The 20,985-nt window shown below is 37.8% G+C and overlaps 1 protein-coding gene across 2 annotated transcripts in view; it reads left to right on the plus strand.

The window, feature by feature from the left end:
* The first annotated feature begins 12,918 nt into the window (after positions 1 to 12,918).
* The window catches only part of LOC127972857 (CUGBP Elav-like family member 2), a 138,333-nt gene continuing 130,266 nt past the window's right edge, over positions 12,919 to 20,985 (plus strand). The window contains exon 1 of one of the 2 annotated variants that reach the window (XM_052576718.1): positions 12,919 to 13,130. In XM_052576718.1, coding sequence (XP_052432678.1) covers positions 13,078 to 13,130 — 53 coding nt within the window. In that variant the 5' untranslated portion in view covers positions 12,919 to 13,077. The remainder of the gene's footprint in view (positions 13,131 to 20,985) is intronic. The other variant, XM_052576831.1, reaches the window with a different exon arrangement.

Genomic DNA, 20,985 nt, shown 5'->3' on the forward strand with positions numbered 1-20,985 from the left:
TGTCTGTGCCTGTGCATAAATACAATATGCCATCTATGCGTCAAGAGCACTCATACACGCAATATTAAAATGGACTTAATGCGTGCACGACTCCAGTACACCATCGCAATCATCTTTACCTTGATTGCAGTTTTCATCAATCAAAACTTTACTAGACTAGTTTGCTTTTCATCCATATAGCAGCGGGATGTGTTGACAATCCATTCAGTCTGTACTTCACACAGAGCATGTGACGTGTGAGGGCTTGCGCTCTTCAGAGAAAATCACATAATATGACAGATCTTGTTTTTAAAAAGCAAAACACACTGGAATGAATAATTCACTGAAACTGCAATGCAAGTCTCTGTTCTCTCTGCAATCTCTAATGTAATCAGACTGGATTCCTTTATATTAGTGCTATTTTGGATTGTTTGAATGCATTCGCTTACTGGATCATTGGACTGAAATCTTCATCGCAAGCAGAGAAGCAAAATTAGGTTAAAGGGTTAGAATAGAAATTATGCTTCAGTAATTTTGTACAAAATTATTTTAACGCGTTAAGGATTTTAAAATGAATGGCATGCATTAACTTTGACCGCACTAATATAAACACACACACACACACACACACACACACACACAAACACACACACACACACACACACACACACACACACACACATATATATATATATATATATATATATATATATATATATATATATAAACCCTCATTTGGGGCTGAGCCCCCACAAAAAAACCCAAAATACTGGAATCGCCCCTGGTCACAATAGTTTTTTTTTTTAAATTATTATTATCATCATATGAAAGACTTACACCATGTCTACACAGGATGCAACAGTTGTTGTGGTGTGCCACGGCATGCTGGAACAGCTAAAATCTCTCCACACTGGATGCGAAAAAAGTGACCGTTGCAAATCATTTTTATTTGGTGTCAGCACGTTATGAAATAGAAAAAGGCATCAGTTTACTGTCAGAGATTTGTCGTCTCGCATCGCACCACATCATTAATTATAATGAGCTCAATTGTATTTTGTCGCACTGCATCAAGCCACGTACCTCCAGTGCAGACAGTGTTCATTATAGTTGTTTATACCTTTTAAACCTATTTTTTTTATATCACTATTATGTTTTAATGCGTTAAAATTCAGTTTATAGTCACTGACATCTCAAGGGAACTATATATCCACCCTTGAGTTCTGGAGGTTTGCTACTGCCACAGAAATACTAAAACAGAATATACAGCAGTACTGTAATTGTGTGTTTGCGTACTTGCATGGAGCATGTTTCAAGCCTAATATCTTAATCACTCCATATATTTTTCTCTGTCTCTCTCTAAGGGGATCACAACCTGAAATGATATCACTATGTAACACCACTGAGATGAGAGCTTTGTGAACATAACTTAAGGGAGATATATTCCGTTTTTCAACTACAGCTAAAAATTCCCATTTCTCCCATAGTAGAATAAAGAGGTTTACCGCCAAACAATAAACTCCCCCATCTCCACCACAAATATGTGTGTGTGTTCTTTTTGTGTATGTCAGATCATTTTGAAAGATATGAGATCGTTATTATGGCTTACGATGCCCCGGAGTAGGGCAAAGGATATTTGTTGAGTGTTGGCATGTCTTATTGTTTGTGTGTGGGTAAGTGTTTGTGTTATGTACGTGCAACACCCACAGGGTAGAGATGTTGAGTCAAAGTGTTTCCTGTTTGGGGTTGTCACATGGCATCTTAACTGGTTTAATAATGACACACAGAACAATCTCAAGTGAACTTTGTTCCATCAAGTAACATAGATGCACTACTGCATACTAATCATTCTATGAAGTGGGTGAATGTCCAAAAACTGTATTAATAAACATATTTATCGGCGACATTCGACAATAAAGCTAATATAAAATCAATAAAAAGTTTGCAAATTGATACTTTTGGGAGAAAAAATGTTTATATAAATTATATAAATATTAACATATTATTCACTGTATTATATAAATATTTTTAACTTCTCAAAACACTTCCAGCTCTGTGACTGTCGCAATTTGAATTTAAAGTGTTTGTTGGTAGGTTCATATCATGAGAATATTTTAGAGTCGTATTTAAGCAGTAGGTTTTATCTGATCGCAAACTTCCATAATCCATTTCATGGAGAAGAATAACATGAGTTCAGGGGGCTGAAACGACATGATATTAAACTTCCCTGCTGAGGGTGAGATGAGCTAAGACTGACAAATTGTTTCTCCAAAACAGGAAGTGAGAAAAAAGTTCACTTCCTGCTCAGGAGACAGTTGGGTGCATAAAGCCCACAGAGACAATAGAGTATTAAATTCCTATATTTTACATCTGTTTTGCTGACTTTCTCACACTGGATCTTTTTTTATTTTTTTATTTGGTTATGTAGAACAGAAAACTTTTTTTGTTTTGTTAATTTGACACAACATTCAAAGAATGCTGCTATACATCTATATTTGTCTTAAGTTATTCATCATTCCATCATCTTTTTAACTTGTTATTGGAATTTGCCACTTTCTTCAGAAAATGTCTTGTAGCATTTGGACCAATCCGACACACAACTATTTGTTATATTTAAAAAATAATATCTAATACCCCCTCATCTAACCAAAAGGTCTATGGACCCTTCCCCCAAAATGCATCACCTCAAAAAAGCCAGAACAGGCCTCTGGTTAAATAGCAACCATAGGCACACTATCTGATAACACTAGGTTTATGGCTCACAGGAATGTGCAAGCAACTCTTAACCCAAGTCTCTCAAAAACAAACACATAATGTACATAAAAAGGGACTATTCTCTAAGTAATTCATAGAAAAACCTTTTGTGCATTGTGCATACTCTTATTGTTATTGTATATTGTATATGTTTTATACATGCTTATTATGGACAACTACTTAAAGGGACAGTAAGTAGGAATTACTCCCATCTAGTGGTGAAATTGTATTTTGCATTCAAACTAATTTTGCTCTCCAGCGCCTCACTTTTTCAAATGCGCGTTGCATCTACGGTAGGCGATATGTACCAAAAAGCTTTGACGGGATGTCTTCTAATAGCACTTCGTCGAGTTTTCCTTCAGGTGAACAGGTGTGTTATTTCAAACAAACTGCAACATGACAACTAACAAACGAATGTTACAGTATGAATTACTGACTGTGGAAAACATGAAATATTGTAATTAGTAGTAATGTCTTCTTTATTCGTTATATTTTCTGAATTATATGCATTATTAGATATAAAAAAAATATAGATTGTTACACTGACTTACCTGTCGAGAAGAAAACTGGCCACTTCAGCGTCTCTTTTGAAATCTTTATCAAGCATTAGCTCTTTCCACCTAGAAAAAGCTTCCCCGACATTAACTCTTGTTTTCTGTAATCTATGGTCACGTTTCCTTTTACGTTCTATTTTTGACTGTTTTGGCGACTATGTTTTCTTCTCCTGTGGCGCGGCATATGTATGGTCCATAATAAGAATGCAATCCAGACTTTTAAACTTGCCGGTGCAGTTTCAAGCGCCTCTCACTGCTCTGCACCTGCGTTTCTGGCTCTGACCGAAAACGCGCTTTGGAAACGCGTTGGCTTAGTACTTTTTGTCCCTCTCTGCTATTATAGTTTTGCAAGATGGCGGAACTACATGGAAGCCCCCGTCGACCTACCCGTCCCATGTATATAAAGATAATAAATTCTTCATTTACAAGGATTAGTTTAAACATTGGCATAGGTATTTGTACACCATTGAGGGCATATTTATGAATAAAAATATTGATTTTAGATAATAAAATACCTAAAAAGTTACTTATTGTCCCTTTAATAGGGGTGTAACGGTACGCAAAAATCACAGTTCGGTACGTACCTCGTTTTTAAAGTCACGGTTCGGTTCATTTTCGGTACAGGAAGGGAAAGAAATGCAAACATTAAACTGCAGGTTGTTTATTACTATACACTTTTTTTTAAATACTTAAAAAATATATATATACTATCAAATACTATCAGTCTCAAACCAATATCATATAATAAAATATAATTAAAAATATAAATAATTAACTATGATTACAGTGCAGCATTACCAATCCCAGCATGCTGCTGCTGTAGGTGACACAGAGGGAGGCCGCTGACAGACCAGGCTCTTGTCTTCATGACAACAATACCTATACTTCATGTTGAGCATAAATATAAAGCCTACTGATAAAGGACACCGTCCACAGCATTGACAGCAAAATAGACTATGTTTGACAGGTGCAATATTTGAAAATCAATAATTATTAATTTATTTTTTAAATTACATTTAAAATGTAATTCCCCTTCCCGTATCACGAGATTTACAAACATAACTATATCCTGGGGGAACACACTCGTTTAGATGGAAAAAGTCATCTGGATTCTGTCATGTCTTAGTTAGACAGAGAAAGTCAAACTCACGGTCAGACAGTAGATCGTACACCAGGGGTCCTTTAGTGGAAAGCGATCGTATGTTAAGTAATCCAAAGAAAAAATTGTTTTTACCAGAATCGTTGCCAACCGATCTGGCCGGGTTGATTAATACACTGGGATTGACAGTCCGTGTAAACCTCCTAGGCGGGCGTGGTTTAGATGACCAAAAGGACCGTAATTGACATGAACCATCGGTGTTATAACTCCGCCGAGACCCGCGATGTATATATTTCCGATGTGGAATGTACACAATATCCAAGGGAAGATGTGGAGCTGACAGAAGATTAAAATGACGCAAACGGAGCTGAGTAAGTTCCGCCGCCGAATACTGGAGCATCGCCCATGCTACCGAGTGGTATACTGCAGAAAGAACGACCCAGATGTAGTTCATCCGCACCAGTAGCTCAGTGATCATCATAGTGGAACCGTGTGCCGGCGAAAGAACACTTAGTAACCGGCAGTCAACCGGCTGGAGATGTGACCGTCAGTCGATCGGCAACCGCATACAGCATCAACAGTCATAGTACGCAGGTAGATCAACCAGCGTACAAACCCGCCAAATCCCGCCGAATCAGCGTGGAAACAGAGTTCAGACTCCTTAAAATGATTTAATAACAGTTCATAGATGCATCCATGCATTCATAAGTGCAGGACGATTTTGAAGCGCTAAAAGGTTTAAAATTCCCTCCCTGAGCAGCGGCAGCTAACAGCGCCAGCGTTCACCCGGAAGTCCGGGTCCGGGATATGCTACAGTCTTAATTCTCTTGATGGTTTCCTTTGTTCATTCATCACCACACTTTTAAAAAAAGATTGTTATTAAGCACTCAGTGGCTGATATTAGGGCCATTCGCACCGCTGTAGTTCCAGAACTAAATGTAAAGTACTAAAGTAATTTTGTGTAAACTATTTCCCAGTACCATTTAAATGGTTGCATTCACACCGACAGTGTTTACTAGGAACTGCCAGTCGACAGCATCGTCATTTGTGTGCGGCATTCTACAATGGAAACAAAGAAGAAGAACGGTAACAACAGGAGGATGGAGGACGCTATGATCGGAGCTGTGTTTTTGTTGTGTATCGCAGGTTTCACAATAATGGACATGGAATTTCGACGTATACGTAAAGTGGACTAAGAATATCCAATGACAACTGCCAGTGATACATTTGCTACAATTGTCTGCACTTCAGCGTCCGTCCATCTATCGCTTTCTCCATACTTGCAAAATAAATTGACACAATGTTTACAGTAGGTTTACACAGCGTTTTAAATGTTGGCGGGTGAGGGCGAGGGTTTTTGTATGCGTGTGGCCAATCAATGTCTACTTATGTCATGGGTAATACCAGTTGTGCTGATTAGACCCTGCTCTTGAGTAGGAGCTAATTTGGCTCTCGAAAAAGGTAGACTGGCACTAAAATCACACTAAGTTACGGCGGTGCGAAAACACAGAAAAGTGTGTAGTTCCGCCATTAGTTCTGGTACTATTAAAAAGTTTGCATGGTATAAAAGGCTCTATTGGTATGTATATATATATATATATATATATATATATACATATATATGTGTGTGTGTGTGTGTGTATGTATGCTATACACATACACACACAGATTAGTAATTAGGTTTAGTTACTACAACTTTATTGCTGTGTTTCATTGCTAATATAAAACCTGGATCCTGAAGCAAAACCATTTGAGAACTACAAACTTAAATAATGGTCTAAATAAATAGAATACCATGCCTGTTGTTTTCTTGTTTGCTTTTGGTTAATATTAATCTGGTGAAATGTACTGTATGTACTTCATTAGCAAGAAATAATGGTAATAAAAACACAATTAATTCTCTCCTTCACTCTGGCCAGCTCAGTTATTGATTATTTTCTCCATATGTGTTCCATAACCTCTAATTTCCCAACAATTGGCTTAACACAATGACATTGGCGGTCTAATTCAACCTCCAAATGATCAATAACTGTGATTACACAGAGAAAGAGCTGAAGGAAGATGATTTTTGACAAAGGAATGAGAAGTGTCTTTCTGTCAACAAAATACTCAGCTGTTAAGCTTTCATATTTCAAGGAGAGATTTCGTTTGTTTTTTTATGTGTTTGTTTTTTGTTTCAAAGAAGATATGTGGCTCAGGCATTATGTAATAAAGGCAATAAAAATTGCAATACGAATTAGTATAAATACAGATCAGACAACTCACAAAAGTTATTTAGCTGGAATCGCACAGATATTTACTAATCTCTGAACCACAAAGCCAGACTAAACCAGCTCAGTATTACTGCAGTCGAGTTACATCTGGCTTTGTTTGATGTGTCTTTGCAGCAGATTTGATGTGAGAAGCAATGAAAAAAAGTTTTTACAACATTTCTTTAGATTTTAAGTTAATATATAAACATGGCCATTTTCAGGATATAATTAGATTTGGGTGACAACAAGGTTTGTAGACTGAAGATCTGTTGTAAAACCAGTATTGTTATTGTGAACACTAAAAGTATTAAAAATAGATTGCATTAATTAAAATAAAGCTGATATAGAATATTAGATGAAAAAAAGATGAAAAAAGAAAAAGGTTATGGAAAAAAATGTACAATTATAAAAAAATTAAGAATGAAGATCTAGAAAGCATTTGAAAACTAAGTTTGTTCTCAACACAAAAGTTATTTCAAAACATAGAGAGCAACTTTATGCTAACACTATATTTCTAAGCCTAGTTAAATTTTGCTGGGTTTCAGTGTAGCACTGCATGTATCCTTCACAGTAAAAGCATTCCCAGAATGCATTGACAAGTCAAGTTTTACGCCAGGAGAAATATAAAACCTATAGTTAATCCAAGTATATCTTTAGTCTCTTATTCTGGTCTGTCTTGGATTTCATTTTTGCATTTTACATATTTGCATTGTTAGCTTAGCAACATGCTAACAGAAAAATCTACTATAATCAGTTTTGAGTCGAGTTTACTGAGTGTTTCATATGAGGATTATTAGTATGCGTGATGTACTGAGTTGCTGTCTATGTAGACCAACCCAAGAACATTCACTTGTAAGGTTCCATTTCAGTTAGCTTTTGTTGATAGTAGACAAGGCCCTTAACTGGGGTTTAGAACAGAGTTCTCCTGAGAAGTTCCTACTTACAAGTTGAAAAGTGTTACACAGTGAGTTTTGCGTTCTAGTGTTTTTTGTTCGTGTACAATGGATACAAGGAGCAATTTCATATTTTCACTTCCCATCAAAGACAGGAAATGAAGATCAGAGGTTTGGCATTAGCTGTGTATCTAATGCTAATCTGTTTATTTGAGCATTTGTTCCGCCACAGAGAATATTGGGAAATGTCGGTATATTCCACAAGTCTGTTACTTCAGAAACAGACTAAATGAGTAGAATTTCTAGAAGTGTTGTTGTTGTTGTTCTTAACCAGTACATACAATGAAACCAATAGGCTTGCACAGTGAAACTTATTCATTAGCATTACCAATTAGCCAACACCATGATGCTTTTAACATGCCCCCCACTTGTAAAGTCTGGGCTCAAAGAAAATCCTGTGATTCCCACTGGTAATTACGACCTTGGAGGCATTCATGTTTGCTCATCATCTAAATAAGTTCATACCAACATGACTTGAAGGCTGCATTAGACAACTGCTGTTGATAGCAACACACAGGGTGCTTAAGAAAGATAAAAAAACAACAAAAGTGCAATATACCCTCTAAAGCCACTCTTTCAAATGAAGGCTAATCTTTCAGGCAGTTTATTCCCTCTGTCACCTTTTGTCTCTTTGTTTTCTCCTTTCTGTTTTGTGCTTTACAGACACAGTAACAGACCTGTTAGCTTGGTGTGATGAATGTAGCCAATAACAGCACACGCGGCTCCTCTACCATTCTAATGTTACATTTACATATGCTTACCCGCAAGGCCACAACACTTTCTCTTCTTCTCTGTGTGTTTCTCATTATCTTGTTTGTATATAACATAAATCTCAACTGTAATGTAGCGGTAATTATTATTAGCCTAATTACAACAAACCAGCAACTGATATACCTACACTCTATTTTTCTTTTCACATGAAGGAAAAAAAAGGTGTGAATTCATTAGTTATTCTATTTTTAATGCTGTTTATTGAGTGCAAATACATGCTACTTATTAACTAACCACTCACAATCCAGTAGCAAACTTGCTGGTAAATTTGCAGAAAAATAGTAGGCCTGTAGTTTTGGCTTTTTATAGATTTACAAAACTCACAAGTCTCATTATTTTCATCCACATTTTCTGTTGGCCATACACTGTAGAAGCAAATGGTCATCAATGTCTCATGCAATTTAGTGAAATTTCTGTTTTTTGTGTGTGTGTGTGTATATTCAATGGTAAATTAATACTATAGTGTCCCAGTAAAGTATGTCAGATTGCAGTAGTCTGCCGCATCCTCTACACCACAGCACTCAGAATTTCTCCACCAGATTGGGAACTGTGCCATTTAAATTGCTTTCAGCACAGTTTTTGTGGACAGTGTTGATGCCGTTAACTGAATTGCATATCTCTTGAAGTAAATTGTGTGTTTTGTCATCTTTTAGTTCCATAATCTGACATATTTCTGAGTGATAAAGGACAGAACTTTATTTTTTCCATCAGGAATTGTTGATACAGACAAGGCTATCTGTCCACACCTCATCCGCCAGGAATATTTAACAACATTTGCATTGATCTTCATCATGTTGCAAAAGAGATAAAGGCACATGAATTTCATGATTACATTCAAAAGCTCTCCAATCTCTGTTATTCCTGTCCCCGCTGGACGAGCGGTTTTATGAAGCTTTGACTGTGAACAGAGGCAGCACTTTATTTCTGCCTGGTTAGGCAGAATAGATCCTCATCAAATCGCTCTTTTTAAGACAATGTGCACGTGGGCGTATAGCTTTGGGCTTATTTGACAGCATCAAATGGATTTCAGAAGAAAGGAAATATCGTCGTTTATGAAATAATCCCCTCATAGTTATTTCATCCTTGTGCTGGTGTGCGTGCCGGCATTTTGCGCCTTTCCTCATTTTCTTATGTCCTTTTTTCTTTTTATTTAGGCTGAATAGATGCTGACAGAGGAAGAGAGGAAGGAATAGACTTCAAAAAGGATGATGTTATTCATACTTTATTTAGATTAGACGTGCAGATGATATGGGCTGTGAATTATGGCTGATGTCTCAGGTCAGTGTCTCTTATTTTGGTGGAGGAGATGATAAGAAGTGTCCTTTTCTGGTTTTCTTTCTACATCTACCTCTCACACATCTCCATGGCTTGAAAAGGAGCCTGAGAGGTGTGTATATGTGTATGTGAATGTGTGTAAATATGGTCGCTAACAAGATTACAGGCCGCAAGTGAGTAGATGATGGGTGGAAAAGGAACATGTTGCACATGTTTTAAGAAGCTATGTTTAAGAATAACACCCTGACACCCACACAAACCCACCGCTTTCCAGAAACAAGGATTCAGCTTTCTTGTGGGTTTGTAAAACAGGCCTCTTTGCTTGTTATTTAGCTTGACTGGTCGGTGTGGTTGTAATGTTTTTTAGCTGCTTGTAGCCAACAGTGTGAGCCAAAGTGGTGGACGTGTGGCTTTTCGGGTGGTTTATGGGGATGCTGTTGAAGTAAGCTTGTGAAGAAATGACTATGACACTGACAATTGTGCAACAGCAAATGTTGAGGAATTGCTAGCAGTGCTAGCAGTAATGTGTAGATTTGAAATTAGCCTGTTTACCTTCCTACCACGCATTCCGGATTTTATTGTGCATGGTCATTCAGCGTGTGTCACATTTATCATTGTTCCGCTATTTTTTGGGGGCAAAATCCAGTCATTTAAATTAAATCCACATGATCAGGAACTACACATGAGGGTGGAAGATTTCCTCACACAGATTTCGTCACAAAGTGAACAAAAAGCTACTGTGTTTGAAAGTGACTTCTGTGTAAGTTGTGCTTCATATTTGATACACAATTACACAAAATACACAATTGATAGTAGACAATATAAATTTTGCCGACATTTGGCAAATGTGACAACACCTTTATTCTGAGGAGCATAATGGTTACATACTACATGCTTAGCTTCTCCACTAACTTTCAGTATGGCTAATGGGTAATGCTAACCATTAGCATTGCTTAAGCAAACTCACATTCAGTTCTTACTCCATTGCCCTCCTCCAAAATATGTTACATTAAAGGTAAAATAGTTTGCACAGGTTGTTTTAGTATTAAATTTTAAGATGAAAGAATACTTATATTTGTTTTCTTGGCTAATGTTGACTGTAGTTTCCGATTTTATACTGACATCTGTTTGTGTGGATGTTGCGTCAAACAAAAGGAGTTCATTTTTAGTTACCAATAGCTTTCAGCCCCTCCAAGATTTTGCAATGTTTTGCGATTACAAGAATGAATGCCTGATTCCACCAAAAAAAGTACATTATTTAGCTGAGTATGCATTTTTTATTTTTTTTGAATGCAGTTTCAATATTCAAAAGCAATATGACAAATATAATACAACAATAACAGAACTATGACATAATCGAAACAATAATATAACTATTAAATAATACAAACTGTTTAAAACATTTAAAATTTACAGGGATGTAATCCGTCACCATTTAGGCAAGGATCACACTTCTGCATTTTCAGCAACTATTATTGTTTCTTTGCAGGTGTCACCAATGCCATGTGTATAGGGATACAGGAGCACAACTGATTTCAGTAAATATGAGCAAAAATGTTTATAGATAATTGCACTCTTTCTGTAACTAACACTACTTAAGTACATAATGGTTATTGGTGGGGTTTACTACACAGTGCCAAAAATATCAGTGCAGTCATTTTGAGCTCCATTACAAAAAAAAACAAAAAAAAGTACAGGGAAATACTGGCGGGACTGACCATTCCAGAAATAACATATTTGCAGGCATATTTGTCACCTATGATTAATTCATTCCATAACTAAGTATGTCTGATTAATATGGGGTTAGACATGTATAGTTTGGCTAGTAATGTTATCTAAAAAAATAGCAGCCACTTTGTGTTAATTTTTCCACTTTAAAAAATAAATAAAAATAAATGCTTTAACTAATAATTATCTTTTTATATAGCATAAGGGGACAACGTATGTTTTTCTTAGGCTGTTTATGTCTCTTTTGCTTTGTTTTAATGCATCCATACTCTTAATTTTGGCCTACTTTGGGTAAATAAATTGTCTCAACATTATTATTATTTTTTTAATGGATTGTTATTATTATTATTATTATATTTTTTTTAATAGCAGGTGGATTGTTTTTTTTATTATATTATTGTTTAGATATTTGCCCCCTTGTACCTGCTACAGTAAAAACTAACCAGAAGGAGAACTCTGACCAAATGATATTGAGCAAGAGATACACAGGAAACTCAAGCATCATGTATTAGTTGTATTTCTTTATTTAACTCACTTTTATACGCATGCACAAACTTACCGTGTTTTACATTAAAAGGAAAACCACAAGTAGTTTTACTTTCATTAATCTGAATTGACCTAGTCTGTGTGTGGTAAATATCTGCAGTTAGAGTGCAGAAAAGGTGGTAACCCTAAAACAGGATGTGGTGATGTGCCAAACAGGAAGTAAGCCTTTATAGATACAATAATGTCACGTGGAATGGGTGTCTGTCTTCTCATTTGACTCACAGACCTAACCGTTTTTTCTTCTTCTTCTTCTTCTTCTTCTTCTTCTTCTTCTTAATCTTCTTCTTCCCTTTGTAACAGCTTATGACAAAACAACATTTCCATTTTAAGATGAAAATGTTCCAAGAAATTTGTTATGCAGTTAACAGTTCTTAAATATCTTAAGCTGTACTATCTGTGTTATAATGTACTAAATGAACTATGACTCAGTAGGATTTTTTAATGATGGAGACATGGGTTTTTACAGCAATGGACAGTATCAAGACATCATTAATGATTCTGATCGGCTTCACTTAAACCAAAAAAGATATATTTATTTAACATTAAAATTATTATTTATTTATTCTAAAAGACAGTGAAGAGTGAGGTTCAATGGTTCTAACACTAACCCTAAATAGCCTATCTCTTGTTAGTTTGTACATGTACATACTAAGTACACTATATGAAATGTTTTAAATTGCACCCAAATATGAAGCATGGCCGCGTAAAGCGTTATTGATAGGCCTACTTGCCTATTTTAACTGTGAAATTCAGACTTTGATGTGGAGAACAGTATGACATTTTAATTTCTTTGCCACCTGATATCTTAAAACAGTTATAGAAATCCGCACCTCTATAATAACTTCTTTTAAAAAAGCATAAATGGCGCCAAGCATTCATTCGGCAGTCTTTGATGTACGACGTCTACGGAAAAGATTGCATACGTTGAGTCGGATATTATATAGAAGAGGTTCCTATAGAGATGCGGCGGTGAGAGAGAGAGAGAGAGAGAGAGTTAGAGACAGAGGCAGAGCTGGAGAGATTGTGAGGGGAGGAGGAAAGAGAGTCTGTTCTCAGCGCTTATCACACTCAGAGCAGTGCAGAGCGACAGTCGGAGTAACAGCGCTCACTCATTCACTCAATCAGCCGCATTCTGTCCGAGCAAAGCCCGAGCCGCCCGAGCCTCAAGCATGGTCTCTATAATCTCAGACCTGGACCCTCTCAAGAGCTGGAACGTGTTAAGGTAAGACCCGACCCGAACATGCATGCGGAGAGTGCCGAGTGTCTCCATCTCGCCCGCGCTGAGGACGCGCTCCTGCCCTCCGCTCGACTCCAGCACGAATGTTGTGAGAATTACGCTCGGCTGCGTGTGCCATGTCGGCTCGAAAAAAGTATGTGTGGGACTTTTTACCCCCCCTTGAGTTCTCACATATACTGTCATGTGTCTGACGCATGGAGTATCAATTAACCCCTTGTGCGACCAAACCCTCCCCCGAACACACCGGGAATGAGGAGTCTTATCGGACCGGTCGCGTCTCATCTCATCTGTGATGCGGGATGATGGTGCTGATGCTGAGAAGACGTGGTCCGCATCGCTGCGAGTTTTATGTAGAATACTTTATTAAAGTCATACGACTTGACATTTTGGCCTGCTTCTTTTATTTTTTTATTTTTTTATCCTTTCTCTTGTTTTTAAAGACCCCCTTAGGATTTTGACATGACACCTGGTGTTGCGCCTCTCCGTCTATTGCGCAAACAAATGCGCGTCTTTGAGGTTGTTTTGTTCGTCTTTTCTTAGTTTGAACACTCTTGGATATTTATGAAGTGTGTCTCAAAACTGAGCTACAAAGACTGGCATTATAAAAAGCTAAGCCTAAACCTAACCATATTCTTTGGAGACTTTTTGAGCATCGTATAGCTGCTTTAAAAGTGGCTAAAATGTTAAATACGCAGCTCGCAAGGGGTTGAGACAGCCATTGTGTCAACTTTTTTGAGGAAGTATAGAAGGGCAACTGAAACCACAGAAAGCATGATGTCAAATTTGTTCCGCTTTAGTTCTCGGAAATACACTTTTAGAGGACAGCATTATGACCCCAAAACAACAATTCTATTCTATTACATTACATTTAACCAAAAGTTACAAAAGTTATTCCTTATTTTTTGGTGATAATCTTCAAGATAAATCAATAAATATTTTTGTCATTTGTTGAATGTTGAGCTCCATCCCTGATGTTTTGGACTAATGCATAAGAGGTGCAGTCAGAATTACGAATAGCACTTTAAAAGTGAACATATTTGTAATGAGGGTATGCAGAGTGAACTATAAATACTGTGGATCTTCATATATAGTTCAGGATTCTGGGTTGTCGTAAATTGGGGCGCCGCTGTATTCCACACTGAATTGTGAAAATAGATCAAGGGTATAAAGATGATACGCTGTGTTCTCTCAGAAGTGTTATTTTTGGTCAATTATTTATTCCGATAAGCAGGTCACAGCTCAGATTGCACCAAAATGCATATGCGCGCCCTCAAACGTATACATGCGAAAATGCACATTCTCTTGGATTAAAATGTTTTTTTTTTAAATGTGTAAATCCCATATTGATAGATACTAGAACACACACACACACACACACACAAACACGTGTACAGTCCCGTTTTAATAGCCTTACTGTGTAGGTGAAAGACTACTTCTGCATTTAAGTAGACATTTCCCAATCGATGTAAGCACTATTAGTCAGTATGTTCCTTTTCTACTCTCTGACTGACACTCACAATCACAGTTCCACCCCAGAGCCATCCAGGGCATAATCTTCTGTTCAGAGCGGGGGCTGATGGGGGGTGTGTGATGGATCGCTGTTTGTCTTTTTCTTCTTTATTAGTGCAAAGGCTCTTTATTAGCCAGAGGAGCAGCTGCCGGACCGCCTTAATAAAGACCATCTTAAGTTTCCCTGTCTTTCTTTTGCTTCTCTTTATGTTTCTCTCCGTCTTATGTGGCTTTCGGGTACTCAGTGTCATTCTTTACGCCTAATAAAGCCACCAGATGACCCAGAACACTGATGTCTAATGAGCACACACTCGTGGACGTCCGTGTGTGTGTGTGTGTTCATGTTGCATCCGATTAACTTTCTCATTATCTCTCCTCAAGTTCAAACTCCTTTCTTCTGTCATCCTTTATTTGATTAAAGTCTGGTAAAACCGACAGAGAGAGCAGATAAAATGGATCCAGAAATAACTTTGCCATCTATTAAGTTGATTTTCCCAGGCCCATCTTTGACGTACTGCACAAACAAAAACTCCAGCGTCTGCATTTTCCTCAAGTTTCTATCGTATCGACACCTCTGAACATCCTGCCATCCGCTTGCAATATTTTCTACCTAGTTCAAATACATCATCTTGGATTTCATCTGAAAATTATGCATCATAATGATATTGCATTTTTCTTATGATGCGTGCAGTGGAAATTTCCAACGGGCTTCACTTCTTTTTAGAGCTCAGCTATCTGCAGGATCACTCATGATCCCACTTTTCCTTCTGAAGGGCTCTATCTATCTATCTATCTATCTATCTATCTATCTATCTATCTATCTATCTATCGTATTTATCTATGTATCCCATTCTCTACTAATCTAAGAGACTTTTCGCCTTGTGTTCACCTCTGCAACTTCTTTACCTTTCTCTAACTTTTTTGTGTGAGTTTCTTGTGCGAAAAGAAGCCAAGAGATGCAACTCTGTTCTGTCACTGCAAGCAACAAGAACAAAAATACCATGGAACTCATGTCCGCCCACACAGACACACACACAATGAGTCATAAGCACATGCATAATGTTCTAACACACACATACAGGCACACAACAGCGTCTCTGTCACGCTGACATGAACACACTGCGCACTGTTCGCTTCGGAAGGCAGGTTGACTCGGTAATGAGAGGCAGCATGCTTATTAATACCACTTGATTACATTGAAAATTACTTTAAATAACAATGACAAGTTGTTGCCTTTATTGAATTAGCAGAGAGGCAGGCGGGGGAGATGATTTGATTAGAGGCATATTTAAACACGAGACTTGGTGTTCTTGCGCCCGATGGCAGGTAAACTCTGTTTCTTGCTGTCGTTTTTTTTTTGCCCTTCTATCTTTCACTTATTTTAGCAAAGCGAGAAAACAACTCGTTTTTAGCCCAGAGAGAGAATAGCGCTAGTAGAGAGGCAATGGGGTGGCAAGCATCCGTCTTTAGCAGTGGACGACCTCTGACCTTTTCAGTGTTGGTTTTAATGAACGCTGTTAGAGGCAACAGCTACGAGTGTGTGTTTAAGCCTCTGCCCGGGACGCATCCGTAATTATCTGGCTGAGTGGCTTTTCAGTGCGTGTGTGTGTGGGTGGGTGGCTCATGCCGTTAGCCTGTCCCTTATCCCTGGCATTAGCGGCTGGCTGCAGACAGTGGCACACAGACGGGCGGCACAGATGAACAGCATTCCATGCTGATCTCTGCACCTGTACAAGCCTCAGATGCACACGGCAGCGCACGTCACTCCTACCCAATAGGTCTGGACAAGATCCTTAACTGAGTAAACACATCTAGAATAAAGATCCTCCATTATGTCAGTCTATCTATCTACCTATCTATCTACCGATCTATCTATCCATGTGTCTGTCTGTCTGTCTTCCTGTCTATAGACAGATAGATGAGAGTTAATACCGATTTCTGATTTTCTGGAATACAGAATGATAGAATGAATAGAGAGATAGTCTGTAAGATCAGACAGAAAGACCGATAGATAGATGGATGGATGGATGGATGGTCATAAATACAGAGATAAAGACAGATAGTTTGTGTGATCAGATAGATAGATAGATAGATAGATAGATAGATAGATAGATAGATAGATAGATAGATAGATAGATAGATAGATAGATAGATAGATAGATAGATAGTGAACAGACAGAAAGACAGACAGATAGACAGGCAGACAGACAGCTTGATAGATAGATAGACAGACAGACAGACAGACAGACAGATAGATAGATAGATAGATAGATAGATAGATAGACAGACAGACAGACAGACAGACAGACAGACAGACAGACAGACAGACAGACAGATAGACAGATAGGCAGGCAGGCAGATAGACAGATAGGCAGGCAGACAGGCAGATAGACAGATAGGCAGGCAGGCAGACAGACAGATAGGCAGGCAGGCAGACAGACAGAGAGACAGGCAGGCAGACAGCAGGCAGGCAGGCAGACAGACAGACAGAGAGACAGGCAGGCAGACAGAGAGAGAGAGAGAGACAGGAAGACAGACAGACAGAAAGACACAGACAGACAGAGAGACAGGCAGGCAGATAGAGAGGCAGGCAGGCAGACAGACAGACAGACAGACAGAGAGACAGGCAGGCAGACAGAGAGACAGACAGACAGACTGACAGACAGAGAGACAGACAGACAGGCAGGCAGACAGAGAGACAGACAGACAGACTGACATAGAGACAGACATATATATATATATATATATATATATATATATATATATATATCGTTTAAATAATCTGAAATTTTGTCTGTCAGTTTGTCTATTTTCTTTTGGTTCGTTAGTTGTGTACTCTGTTCTTGTGAAAGCTCAGGGTAATGAGGAAGAGGTGGCGGAAGCGATGTGGCACTGCAGGCTGGAGGTGAAGACAGCATTTGATGAGTGTGTGCACTGGATCCACTGCTCTCCACTAGACTTCTGTATTATTAGCTCAAGTTGGTGTAGCGATGCACTGCCCTCCACTGTCTAGTCAGTGTACCCATTATACTGTCAGTGTATGTGTATTTGTGTGTGTGACCAATATTGTTCCACAGTCTGACATTTTCGGAGCCTGCCTCAGCTACCCAGATGGGTCTGCTCCCCTTGAAGTTAAACCCCCCCGCCCCTCACACACACTCTCTCTACCTAGAGAACGTAATTACAATTATCAGCTCACCCATCACAATTACAGTTGTGGAACAGAGAGAGAGAGAGAGGGAAATGAATGCAGGCAGAACAATAGATGCTCGAAAGAATGAGACAGCGAGAGATAAAAGTGGAAAGAAGATGGATGGGGACAGAGAGAAATAGCACTACTTTTTTTAAAATAGACCCTCTGTTATAGATCCTCTGTTGTACTTTCTGTGGCCCAAATAACGGTATCCTTGAAATACATAATCACCATACATTTTCTGTAAAAAGAGAAATCTCTTTAATTTCTCAATAGTTTCTCATAGACAGCAATGGGATTTAATGGAAAGCAAATGTATACTTTTAAATCCTCCATTTGTAGAGTTTTCAAGAATCACAATATAAAAAAAAAGAAAGAAAAAGTTTTTTGAAGATCTGAAGTGGGATATGCACATCTATTATACTGTATGTCCAAGATTCTTTCTAGAAGTCTCATTTGTAGACTCACATTTGTACAGTTTCAAAAGTTTCACCAGATATAATATAATTTCTGAGCTCTCAATATGAACTCAATGTGATGTTATTTCTCATTTAAGTTCTTTGAGGATCTGAACTGTGATATCCACTTTAATTTTATTTAATTTAAATGTAATTTTATCTTAATGCTCTTACTCTTTTTGTAAGTTTTTTTTTTTTTTTTATTTAATTTATTATTATTATCGAAGAAACATCTAAAAAATTATTTATCTTAATCTCCTGAGATATAAAAGAGCAACCCTTGAAACATAGAATTTATTGATGTTTCTTAACATGGCACTTTATTATTTCTAGCTATTATAAATTGTGTGTGTGTGTGTGTATGTGTGTGTGAGAGAGAGAGAAGCAGACCACAGCCCACCCCCCATTTGGCTGGTTGAGGCAATTGGGAAATGGACACAGGATTTTTAATGAGAATCTGAATGTGTGTGTATGTGTGTAGTGCATTGTTTAAGCTGTAGGAGAGTGCAGGGCTCAGGACAGAGACTCTTTTCAGGCCGCACTGAATGTCCGTGATTAAAACGGGCCTGAACGTCTGACTGTCTGAGAGAGAGACAGAGCCTATTGTCATCTCTCTCTCCCTCTCTCTCTTTCTGTGCATGTAGGCAGTTTTCTATGATAAGGTTGAAATCCAGAGGGGCATATCAGTGCTGGTTTCCTCCTACGCTAGCTCTGAGAGAGGAGAATGTGCTGCAGCTATGTTTGAGGAGAGCACTTCAGGAACCATTCATAGAGCTTTTACACACTCTCTCTCTCTCTCTCACACACACACACACACACACACACACACATTTCTACCCATGTAACTAGCACACGGTTGTTTCACCTTGCTGTCAAAAGTAGCACTCTCTTTTTTTCATAAAGGCACATTCACACAAACACACACACACAAACACCCACACACACAGACATACATAAATCTATTTGGAGATTTCATCAGATTTGGGAAAAAAGTTTACAAAATATCACTAATTATTATCAGCACTTTGTGTAAAAAAAACTAATCAAGACAATGTTTTTATGCTGTATAGATGCTAAATCCTAGTGTCATGAGAATCATGTGTGCCATTCATATGGCACACATTTGGAGTCTTGTACTGACGTTCCCAATAAATTTGGTTCAGAAAAAAATCCCCAAAATCACAAAACTACATTTTGTCAGATTCTGACCACAGGCTACTGTAAGTATGGCTACATAAATCCACAAATACACACTTTCCTATACTCTTAAATCACATGTTTGAAATCATCTTTTTTATTTTTATTTTTTTATTATTATTATTATTTTAGCTTAGCATGTAGCATCTGGGAACTTTGAATGATACATTAAAAGTGCATGGGGGAAATGTATTTTTTAACTTTTGGCTGCATATGAGCACACATGCTGTTTAAATGTGATTGTGTGTTGCTTTATAAAATTCCCTGTTAACAGTAGATCAGTATTATTGTTAAACTGTCTGGATTCTGTAGCCTCATGCATATTTACAGAGAAACAATCCTCGTGTTCACTGTACTCCATTATTAAAAAGTGCAAAGTGTCTTTTCAGATGCTTTGCTTTGGGAGAGAGAGATTGCACATCCGGTTTCTATCAGGTTTTTTTTTTTTTTTTTTTTTGTAAAACTGCAAGGTTTCATGTCTCAAATCTTTGAAGAACTCATGAAATGGTCAGACAGTTTCAGAAGTTGATGTGTTTCTATTTGAACTCTGATATTGCTTTGAGTTTTACCGCAAGTGTTTTGTTCGTCTTTAGGCTAACACTCTGATAGCTGAGCTAAGCTAAACATGCTAGCATCTAGTGTATTTTCCTCTCTTGTCTCTTTTTCTTTCCTTTTATCTTTCATTGTTCTGCCTCACTGGCTGTCTGAAAACTCCTCTATCCCTTAACCCCAGCTGAGAACACACTTTCTCTGTGTGTGTGTGTGTGTGTGTGTGTGTGTGTGTGTGTGTATGTGTCTGTGTCTGTGTCTGCAATGTTACATTAGCTAGCGCTCACACAGGAAGTTTTTGACTCCAGCTGTGTTGTGTGTGTGTTTAATCTTAATTGTAGCTTTCTGTCTCTGTGTCTTATGATCCACTCCACTGCTGAGAGAAAAACGGGCCATACACTGGTTAAAGGGATCGCGCACACATACACACTCTCCCCTGGCATTGCCCAGTAGCTTTCAGTCCCTCAAGATTAAAATGCAGCAGTGCAAGAGTGTGTGTTCTGTGTGCCTCTGTGTATTCTTCTACGTGAAGGTGGCTTACCACATGTGATTACAGCTGTAACGATCATTAGATTTTGGCTGTCAAATAATTGCAACACAAATTGTGTACATGCAAAATGCGCGACGTACAATAATTTAATCACATTGATCCTGGAATTATACAAAAAATGTATGATTTTTCACAGAAAAAGACTGATAGAAATGATAACTTTTTATAATATTTTTTTATATATATATTGTATTGTTATATTATTATGTTTTACCATTGTTAAAATATAATTTAAATGTTTAATTTTGCATGCAGGGCCCTATAGGAACACTTATACTTGCATTATTAAAAATGCATATTTCATGGCATATTTATATTCACTAAACTCCATTTATTTGGGTGGCGATATGTGGTTGCGGTTATCTCAAATACTTGTGATCAGAT

The sequence above is a fragment of the Carassius gibelio genome, chromosome A4 (assembly GCF_023724105.1).
Source record: "Carassius gibelio isolate Cgi1373 ecotype wild population from Czech Republic chromosome A4, carGib1.2-hapl.c, whole genome shotgun sequence".
Taxonomy (NCBI): domain Eukaryota; kingdom Metazoa; phylum Chordata; class Actinopteri; order Cypriniformes; family Cyprinidae; genus Carassius; species Carassius gibelio.